The 11,536-nt window shown below is 40.1% G+C and overlaps 1 protein-coding gene across 1 annotated transcript in view; it reads left to right on the plus strand.

Annotated features, from left to right (window-relative positions):
* Positions 1 to 9,646, plus strand: part of COL8A2 (collagen type VIII alpha 2 chain) — a 220,393-nt gene extending 210,747 nt beyond the window's left edge. The window contains exon 4 of the mRNA XM_073615604.1: positions 3,661 to 9,646. Coding sequence (XP_073471705.1) covers positions 3,661 to 5,582 — 1,922 coding nt within the window. The 3' untranslated portion in view covers positions 5,583 to 9,646. The remainder of the gene's footprint in view (positions 1 to 3,660) is intronic.
* The last annotated feature ends 1,890 nt before the right edge of the window (positions 9,647 to 11,536 follow it).

Genomic DNA, 11,536 nt, shown 5'->3' on the forward strand with positions numbered 1-11,536 from the left:
TATAAAAAAACAAATTTCTTCCACAGTTTAGGCCAATATGTATTCTTCTACATATTTTTGGTAAAAAAAAAATCACAATAAGCGTATATTGATTGGTTTGCGCAAAAGTTATCGTTAGCGTCTACAAAATAGGGAATAGATTTATGGCATTTTTAATAATAATTTATTTTTATTAGTAATGGCGGTGAGCTGCGATTTTTATCATGACTACGACATTGCGGCAGACAGATCGGACACTTTTGACACTATTTTGGTACCATTGGCATTTATACAACGATCAGAGCTATAAAATTGCAATGCTAACTGTGTAAATGAAACTGTCAGGGAAGGGGTTAAATAATAGGGGGCGATCAAGGGGTTAACTGTGTTCCCTCAGCATGTTCTAACTGTAGGGGGGATGGGCTCACTAGAACATGACAGAGATAACTGCTCCCGATCACTAGGAGCAGTAGATCCCTGTCATGTTGCTAGGCAGAACAGGGAAATACCTTGATTTACATAGGCATCTCCCCATTCTGCCTCTCTGTGCCATGACTGTGCGGGCCACATCAGCGGACATCGAGCCCACGGGGCGTGGCGGGCGCGCGCACGCTGGTGGCGCCGTGCGCACGCCCTTTAGCCATGGATGATGCAGCGGCGTATGGGTACGTTGTTTTGAGCACCGTGCCATTTTGCTGACGTATATCAGCATGAGCCGGTCGGGAAGTGGTTAAGAAAAGTGGTTGACTTGACGTTAATGAGATGAGCACTTACTTACATAAATATGGTAGTGGAAAGTCTTCTGTACATTTTCGGTTAAATTCTAGTGCCTTTTTATTATTAATTAGATAACATTAGATTCTAGGAGCCTATGAGCCATTTATGTGGAAAGCCAGATATTTTTTTTTTGTTTAACCTAAACTAACCTATATCTATGTAACTGTTTTCCTTGCTCAGAGTTTGATTAGTATATAGTTTACAAAAGAGATGTTTACACTATGGGACGACATCAGCAAACTAGAAATAAAGTAGCTATCTAAAATGTCAAACCTTACTTTATGCTAAGCTATTGTGTGCCAGCTTTATAATGTGTCAAATGCTGTATAAAAAGTCATATTTGGTGCCAATTAAATTGTGCTATTACAGATTTAGAGCCACAAATTTAAATCAAAGTTTGTACAACCTTTAGAGCTCAGTAGGCATGAGTGTTAAATATGCTGAACTTGATTTTTGCTAAGAAATTAGCAGATTTACTTTCTAATGTGTTCTCGAATTCCACCTTGTGACACTGCAAGGCAAACTTAGAAAAACAGCACAAGTAATTTAAAATTACTCACCATAAGAAAGTAAGCTTAAAGGTTTTGTATGAGAAAGTACCATGTTCTCTGTGTATTGCTTCCTTTATAGGAAATCCCTGGTGTTCCTGTCAGTCCCTCTGTTTCCTATTAAAAACTGACCACACTAAGTAGGGGAGCACACTGTGATCAGTTCTCTAGCAATGCTGGGAACTCAGTGTACTTTCCTCCGATGATCAGACTTGTCCTGACACCCCCCCCCCTGCACAGCCATTCACTGGGAAGCTCAGGGTGCTGCTGCTTCTCCTACCCCCAGCTTATGAACAGAGGGAATGTGATAATTTATAAAAAAATAAAAATAAAAAAAGGGGGAAAAAGGTGCTTATAATTTTTTTTTTTATATCTATACAAAAATGTTTTGCTTTTCATTTCTATTTTAAACTGAATGGGTTGTTTTACAAAGTGATTGTTTACAATCACTTTAAAAACAAAACATGGTCGCTTTGTGCGCTGGAATATTATTTAGATAAGTCTAGGCACTACCCGTCACATTAAGGCCTCGAAAGCGAGAAGCATTTGTCAAGCTGGCAAAGACTTCTTTCTCAACACTGGCTTCACTGCAATAAATAGAGTTGCTTATCAATAGGGATGAGCCCGATGTTTGAGTCCAACGTAACTTCGACTCGAACATCGGGTGTTCGCCTATTCACCGAATAGCGAACAATTTGGGGTGTTCGCGGCAAAATCAAAAGCCGCGGAACACCCTTTAAAAATCTATGGGAGAAATCAAAAGTGCTAATTTTAACAGCTTATATGCAAGTTATTGTCATAAAAAGTGTTTGGGGACCTGGGTCCTGCCCCAGGGGACATGTATCAATGCAAAAAAAAGTTTTAAAAACGTCCGTTTTTTCGGGAGCATTGATTTTAATAATGCTTAAAGTGAAACAATAAAAGTGAAATATTCCTTTAAATTTTGTACCTGGGGGGTGTCTATAGTATGCCTGTAAAGTGTCGCATGTTTCCCGTGTTTAGAACAGTCCGAGAGCAAAATGACATTTCTAAAGGAAGAAAAGTAATTTAAAAGTACTCGCGGCTATAATGAATTGTTGGTCCCGGCAATACATATAAAAGTCATTGAAAAAAACGGCATGGGATTCCCCCACAGTGCATTACCAGGCCATTTGGGTCTGGTATGAATATTAAGGGGAACCCTGAACCAAAATTAAAAAAAAAAAATTGCGTGGGGGTCCCCCCAAATTCCATACCAGGCCCTTCAGGTCTGGTATCGATATTAAGGGGAACCCCGTGTCAAAATTTTTTAAAAAATGGCGTTGGGGTCCCCCTCAAAATCCATACCAGACCTGAAAGGTCTGGTATGGATTTTAAGGGGAACCCCGCGCCAAATTTTTTTTAAAAAATGGTGTGGGGGTCCCCCCAAAAATCCATACCAGACCCTTATCCGAGTCCGCAACCTGGAAGGCCACAGGAAAAGAGGGGGGGACCAGAGAGCATCCCCCCTCCTGAACCGTACCAGGCCACATGCCCTCAACATGGGGAGGGTGCTTGTTGATGGGGACAAGGGCCTCATCCCCACAACCCTTGCCCGGTGGTTGTGGGGGTCTGCGGCTTATCAGAATCTGGAAGCCCCCTTTAATAAGGGGACCCCCAGATCTCGGCCTCACCATCCCCCGTGTAAAATGGTAACAGGGTACAAATGCACCCCTACCATTTCATAAAAAATGTGTGCAAATGGTAAAAATTACATGACACAGCTTGGGACAAGTCCGTTATTAAAAAATAAAAAAAATAAAAATGTCTCATAAAGTCTTCTTCTTTTTCTCTTGCTCCGCCGACGGACCGAAAAAGAAAAAAAACTCGCCACTGATCCGCCTCCATGGGAGGCACCCGCCGTAATGACCATCCTCTCAGGTGACAGGTCTTTTATAACTGATGGCGGGGCCACGCGGTGATGTCGCCAGGTGACCCCGCCCCCCTCTGACACACGGGGACATCCCTATGGCTTCCCCGTAGCGTCAGAGGGGGCGGGGTCACTAATATTTATAAAACTAATATTTATTTTGTAGATTTAATTTCAGCCAAGCAAATCATTCATGTACACTGCTAAGTATGCCATATATGCTGGCAAAAATTAGAAACCATATTTGATCTGTTGTGATATGGTGTCTAGAGTTTAGTATCAAAATATACAATGACCAAGTATAATAAAATATGCAAAGCCATATCTGCAGCAAAGTATAATACATAATTAGATCTGATGATCAGTATAATTTGCAGCACCTTATAAGTTTATAGCTTTACACCTTTGTAAAAAAAACATTTACTGAATTACAAATAATTTATAATTTGTTCTATTTTATCTTTACAGATACACCCCCAATGCTTCCAATGGATCTTAAAGGAGAACCTGGCCCAGAAGGAAAACCTGGCCCAAGGGGACCACAAGGACCACCAGGACCCCCAGGAAAACCAGGAGTTGGAAAACCTGGCTTACAAGGACAACCAGGCCCTGCTGGTCCTCCTGGTTTTTCCAGCATTGGAAAACCTGGTTTACCTGGAATGCCTGGTAAAAGTGGACCGAAGGGATTACCTGGTTTAAAAGGGGAGCCTGGAATGAGGGGTGAACTAGGACCTAGAGGGTTACCTGGTTCTCCTGGTATTCCTGGTCCTTCAGGAATTTCTTCTAATGGAAAACCAGGTTTACAAGGTTCTCCTGGGCAACCAGGCATTAGGGGTGAACCAGGGCCAAAGGGTGAACCAGGACATCGTGGAGAGAAAGGTGGTAAAGGAGAATCTGGGATTGGAAAACCAGGAATTCCTGGAATTCGAGGGCCTACAGGTCCATTGGGACCCATGGGGCCACCTGGTCCACAAGGGAATGGAAAACCAGGCCTAGTTGGATTACCCGGGGCTCCTGGAGACAGAGGAGATGTAGGTCCACCTGGGGCACCTGGTGTAGGGGGACTGCAAGGACCTCAGGGCCCACCAGGAAAACCTGGAGTTGATGGCATTGGTAAACCAGGCTTAGATGGATTACCAGGATTACAAGGACCAGTGGGTCCTAAGGGGGAACCAGGCATTCGAGGTTTGCCAGGTTTATCAGGATCACCAGGTTATGGAAAGCCTGGTCTACCTGGTTTGAAAGGGGATCGTGGACCTTCTGGGATGCCAGGTGCAACAGGAGATAAAGGAGAGCCAGGTGTTGATGGTGAAGGAGGTGAACCAGGGCCACAGGGAATTATTGGGCCACCAGGGCTACCTGGATTAATGGGGTTACCTGGAAAAAATGGTTTGCCTGGCTTGAAAGGTGATGTAGGACCTACTGGTCCTCCAGGTTCGCCAGGACTTCCAGGAAACCAGGGTCCCAGTGGATTTGTGGGTAAACCTGGGATACCTGGTGAAAGGGGTCTTCCAGGACCCCAGGGACATCAAGGGCCAACTGGACCAAAGGGAGACGGTGGGTTAATGGGACTTCCAGGTTTGCCAGGCCAGGTAGGTAGTCCAGGGTCTAAAGGAGAAGGAGGGATTCCAGGACAACCAGGTCCTAGAGGTCCAGCAGGCATTCCGGGATTGCAGGGGTCATTGGGCCCTCTAGGCCCACAAGGACTACCAGGTCTGAAAGGGGAGCCTGGACTACCTGGACTACCTGGTAATAGCATAACTGGTGAACCAGGCCCTATTGGCCCCATGGGCCCAACTGGAGTTGCAGGTCCCCCTGGTTTAAATGGGCAGCCTGGGCTACCAGGTCCACCTGGGCCACCTGGTCCACCAGGAATATATGGTGATGGAACCATTGCTGGTCTACACTTGCCTGAAGGTGGTGTGGAAGGAGGTTCTGTTGGGAACGACAAACCTGAAAAGCCTCAGTACGGCACTGGAGAACTGTCTGCTAAAATAGCCCCTGCATTCACTGCCATCCTGTCTACACCATTTCCTCCATCTGGCATGCCCATAAAATTTGAAAGGACTTTGTACAATGGTCACAATGGTTATAATCCTCTTACTGGAATGTTTACTTGTACTGTGCCTGGAATCTATTATTTCGCTTACCATGTACACATAAAAGGCACCAACATCTGGGTTGCTTTGTATAAGAACAATGTGCCTGCTACCTACACTTATGATGAATATAAGAAAGGTTATATGGACCAAGCTTCTGGAAGTGCAGTACTAGAACTTAAAGAAAATGACCAAGTTTGGGTTCAAATGCCGTCAGATCAAGCCAATGGATTATACGCAACAGAGTACATTCATTCTTCTTTCTCTGGCTTCCTCCTCTGTCCTACATAATGGAAATACATTTCCACCCTTAGTTATAAACTATCTTTTAAAAAATTACATGCAAAACAAATGAAAACTTATCTATACCTACATATATATCCACTGGGAAAAAAAGCACAGAGAAGACATGAATACTTATTTGAGGGGTCAAATTGAAGCAAGACCTTTCTAAGTTCCTCTTCTGACAAAGTTGCATTAAGGTCACATTCTTACATAATGACCTAAAACAGAAGAGACCTGCAAGCTTGTGGCACAAATGGCCATACTATGCAATTTTATGTTCTTCAGCTTAGAACATAATGGAATTTCCAGATGTTCCCTAAGAATTGTGTTTTTTCGTTGTAATTTATCTGCATCTGCAACATGTGTTGATTAGTATTGTAGTTTAAGAACACTGCACTTACACTTAGCGCAATGAGGATGGTTCTGCCAGGTTGACCACGGTTTCAAATTTTCCGTATTCTGCCTATTAGGAAATGTACACTCTTTATATTTTTTTTCTCTTTATATTACATATGTTTTGTAATGTTATGTTTGATGGCATTATAAAAGGTATGAAAGCAAGTCAGAAATAGTTTGGGTTTAGGATTGTTTAGTTCTGTACAACATAAAGATTAAGAGATAACATTTAACTAGGTTATCTGGTCATTTTTTGCTTTGCGAACTAAGTACTAAGCAAATAAAAAAAAAGGTAAAATGGGAGTTCTACTGTGAAACATTTGGCCCAGGGGAGAGCTTTAAATCATTTATTTTGTTTAGATGCAATCCTATCTTCAGGGTGGACTTGCTCAAACGTCTGTGCATAAAGTAATGGACCCTCAACTAAAACACAGTCCTGTTAATTCATCTTCAGGCCTTAAGCAGACCATACACAGTGCAAATTTCTTTCCTGCAACCACAAGTCGCAGGAAAGAAATTTGCTTGATTCCCCCATCAACACAGTGTTGACAGGGGATTCCCTCCTGCTAAATCATTGTATTCTCCTGGCGGGGCGAGGGAAGCCATCCCCTCCGGTAGAAGACAGTGATTTTTACTAGCGGTTATAGCAGCCACTAGCGATAATCGCATGTAAGATCCGGCAGGCTGGTTGTACCCAAGTTGATCGATTGATCAATTTGGTACATTAAGCCTGTCCATACATAGCTCGAATCTCGGCCGATTCCTGCTGAAAGGCCGAGATTCGAACCATCTATGGCCGGCCTTATGCTATCTAACTATTGCTAATAAATGAAATGACTTGAAATCATAGCATTTAAACAGTATATGGATGACAAGCTCTATTCAGCACCATCATGCATTCTTTGTTGATTCTCAAGGCACTATCCAGTAAAGAACTAAACAATCAGTTTTTTAAAAGTCCAACATGAACAAGTTTATGAAAAGTCGTATTACTATTAAAAGACCCATTCAGTTACGTTCAGTGTTACATTGGCATTTATGTGTTTGACTATTTTAATTAGTCAGTTTTTGTATTTTTTTTTAGTTGATGGTGAAGAGTTAATAATTTGTTTCTTGTAGAATTTCGCCCAGTGAACAGTTTGTGTTGAACTTAAAAGCAATGAAAATGTGAAACATTGGTGAGGCATAGGGGTTGATTTACTAAAGGCAAATAGACTATGCACTTTGTAAAGTGCAGTTGCACTCTGCAGGTGCAGTTACTCCAGAGCTTAGTAAATGAGATAAAGCTTCACTTTGCAAAGAGTACCCAATCACATGCAAGGAAAATAAAAAAACAGCATTTTTTCTTGCACATGATTGGATGATGGAAGTGAGCAGAACTTCTGCTCATTTACTAAGCCCTGTAGCAACTGCTCTTGCAGAGTGCAACTGTCTATTTGCATTTAGTAAATCAACCCCAAAGTGTCTTGTCTGGTACAAGGATTTTCTGAAAGACACAAAACAAGAATAGTAATAGAAAAATTTAATTGGAATACATTGCAAGATAGTGAGTACAAACTGATCAAGGAGATCTTAATTTGGAAAACCTGTTTAGAAACAAATATCATGTAGGCCTTATTCACACATGTGTCATCTTCCAGTAGTGGGACTAAACTTGTATAATACGGAACCCACAACGCACAGGGAAAATTATTCAGATCAATAGAGGCGATTTACATCTCTGCACTCCATTTGTAATTCCGTTTTTTTGTGCAGTAAGAGTTTTTAATCATGTGTTTTCTTGCATTTTTCATTCTGCAAATTTCTTTTTACTTATATAAAGGTTTTGACATTTCTGCTGTTGGGATAAACACACTGAAATATTTGATACATGCATGCTGCATGTTTCCATTTTTCCTATGGGCATAAAAATGCATTAGTTGTATAGTGCAGGGTTACATAGTTACATAGTAGGTGAGGTTGAAAAAAGACACAAGTCCATCAAGTCCAACCTATGTGTGTTGAATTCACTTATAGAATAAATCAGTGAAGTTTTGCTCATCTATCTTATTATATTCAACAAAATGCAACTAAGTTGCAGTAATTTGTTTTACTTCAAAGAAACTCAGTATAAATGAAGGTCTTTTAAGCCCAGGTATTTGAAGAGTAAAACTTGGGCAAAAATGTACTGCAAAAAATGATAAGGTAACATCCACTTAAGTTGATTGAATTATTTTATTCTTTTAACCTGCAGGCCTTCTTTACTGGATTGAGCAGTTCTATTCCTATAAGAAATTATCAAAACATTTTTTGATGTACTAAATTTGGATTTTTAAAACAAAACTAAACATATTCACAATCAGTATGGCTAGAATATTTTATGTTGGAGCAATAACTCTGGTATTATGCCCACCTACTTACCTATTTGTTTAAATAATTAAATTATTAAACTTCCTGCTGCAGATAAACAGGGACATTCTACTTGGAACTCTTGCATATCAGTTGTTTTATGGTAATGTAAAAGTATAACTAAAGGCATTTTTTTTTTTTTTTACTTTTTGACAGGGTATAGAGGGATTAGGAAACCTGTCGGATTTTTATTGTTGTCTGTGTTCCAGTTAGGTAGATTAACCCTCTATATTTGTCATGTTTATCATATTCACTAAAGGGGAAAATGGAATAAAATCCCGAACTTTTATTTGTCCCCAGAACAGTAACAGTAGGGAAATCTTCCAATGGGGAAACTAGTTCTGGTGACCCTGGTAACAATCAGGAATTCCCTCACTTTGGAAAGAGTTTCTCTCATTTCCTGTTTTAGCTATGGGACAGAAAGGGAAATCTGCCCAATTGGACATGGGTGGCATAAAAAAAAATCTCAGAGGGGCTATAACCATCCCTCACTCTATCCAAAATAAAAAAAAGGTTATGCCTTTAGTGGTACTTAAAGCTACCACTTTTAAAAGCTATCTGACCTTCTTCGGCCACCCGCAGAAAACAGCATTGCTGAAAGCTGGTGGCTTTGCAGTTGCACAGCAGAGCTTAGTAAAGCAGCTGATTAATAAGAGTTCTAAGTAGGATACCACTGCCCACCAGTAGCCAGGGGAACATTTTCATGCTGAAAAAAGCCAAAAGATTGTCAATTTATACTAAGCATTCAGTAATTTAATATAAAAATCACATTTGCTGGTACAATCAATAGTTTCATGTACTGTATCTGCTTTTTTGACATTTTTTTTTTAAAGAGGTTGACCACCTTTCACAAGGTTTTTCTATTTGTTGTTTTCTGAGGTACCTGGCATAGTCTATAAAGTTACTTTGTGATTTACATAATATGGCACATAGTTTTTTTTTGTTTTTTTTTTTTACACAGTCATTTACAAAAAAACATGGCTTTCATGGCAACCAACCGCATGGAAACTATTAATTACAAATTGTGTAAGAGATTTGGAGCCTACTTGACTAACTTTATGTGAACACTATTATGTTTTGCACCATGATAGAATCAAGGATGTTGTACAATGCATTCTCAGTTATTGGGCACAAAAGGTTTTAGCAGATGTATGTCTCATTTAATTTGTTTAGTAATTCCATTGTATGATGCTTATGTTATTTTATTTTTGCGTGGGTGGGGAGGGATCGTTTAATGTTTCTTTTCACCATGCAGTGCCTTTTTTAATAAAATACTGTTTATTGTATTCTTTTTTTTACTCAATTGTTTGAAATGGTGCTATACCCTACTTACCAATGTTATATATTCATATAGTGCAAAATAATCTCATTCTTGACAGTGGTTTTAAAGATAATTTCTGTTCGGTCCTGCTAATCTCATTGAATTTGTATTGATTGTGCTTGAATTGTATTGGTAATGAAAACTGTTACTTTGCATCTAATATTAACCATGTAACTACAGGTACAGGCTGTGAATATGCCATGGTCACAAGTCTGTAAATGCCTCTAATGCCCCAGCTCTGGTGTGTTCATATAATGTGTTTCCATATAGTGTGCAGACGCAGTGCTGCAAAGAGCATCTTAGGCTGATTTCAGGGAAGAATACATTTTCCCCTAAACTAATGTAGAACAATTTGGTTACAAACCATCATCATTATTTCTGATTCTGGAGAGGATTGTGGCAAAGGCAATCAGTGCTTGAGATCCCAAGCTTCATTTAGCCAGGCCACAGTCTCAAGCTGTTTCTTGGAGACTCTTCATCAAGTTAAACTTGTCTACTCTACTAATAGCCTCCAAAGACATCCATAGAAAATGCCTAGACATTCTTACATATTTATTTACAAATCTGTCTCCAGTGTGGCTAATGGAGGAAAAACGTTTATGCTGGTAAAAAATCTTAAAGTGGAAGTCCAGGCGAAACCTAACTAATGCTAAACCTGCTCTCTGACACATTTTAAACCTAATCTATCTAACCCTGTAAAGCAAAAACCTCTTCTTACCTATTCTGCAGCTAATCCAGTCCGGTCCCAGCATCAGCTGTCACCTGTGGCTTCAGTGTGGAGGAAGGTGCAGGAGAGGCAGCCGACAACGGAAGCCCCATAGTAAGTCTATGGGTGACATCACTTCCCAGCCATTTCTCAGCCGTTGTCAGTCCTCTCCTGCACACAGCTTTTACTGCTAGCAACTGGACCGGATCAGCTGCAGAATAGGTAAGTATAGCGATTTTTGCTTTACAGGGTTAGATAGATTAGGTTTAGAATGTGGCAGAGAGCAGGTTTAGCGTTAGTTAGGTTTTGCCTGGACTTAAACTTTAAAGTGAACTGGTGCACAGACTAAGCATACAAAAGTATTTGCATATTCTTAACAAGCAGTAAAAGCACCTCAAACTTAAAAACAACCCCTCACTCACCCCTGTAGTTATAGGCATTGATGATAAATAAAAATCTTTAAGGTTTACAAAAGAGGCACCAAAATCTTAGCTCCCTTCTCTTATGGAAAACAGAATCATGACAGCCTGCCAGCCTTGTATAGTACATAAACAACTGGTACTTTAAGCTGTTTGAAATGGACTGATCCCCTACTTTATATTCTGGAGCTCAATTCACACATCTAACACGCCAGGATGAGAAAATTTATTTTCAAAAAAGTTATTTTCTGTGAGATTTTAAAATTACAGTCACATGGCTGAGAATAAAGTTCTTTAGGCTTTGCTGTGATTTTTGATGATTTTGAGAATGAATTACGGTACTTCACAGTACAAGCAGCTAGTGTGGTCAGGGATGGCTTGGTTAAAAACTCTTTTACGGCTTGTAAAAATATGTAAATATTTTATTGTCCATAGTATGAGCACAAGTATGCAAAACTTAAAGGTTAACTCCACTTTCGTGGGAAAAAAATAGCAAATAAAAGAAAAATAATAGTATTATGTGACACAAGTCATATTGTAATTGAATGCTATTAAAAATGACCTTTCCTTTTCAATCTGCAGCTCTGTAATTTTCTGCACAACGCAATGAAATTTGTCTTCCTGGAGGTGTAATGTACACAGAATGTATACAGAACGTCCCCCAGATACATAATTTCCTGCTTGTGTGATTGTCTCCCTGATCTTCCCAGAAGTCTACACTAAGATACAA

This window comes from Aquarana catesbeiana, linkage group LG02 (assembly GCF_042186555.1).
Source record: "Aquarana catesbeiana isolate 2022-GZ linkage group LG02, ASM4218655v1, whole genome shotgun sequence".
Classification (NCBI taxonomy): domain Eukaryota; kingdom Metazoa; phylum Chordata; class Amphibia; order Anura; family Ranidae; genus Aquarana; species Aquarana catesbeiana.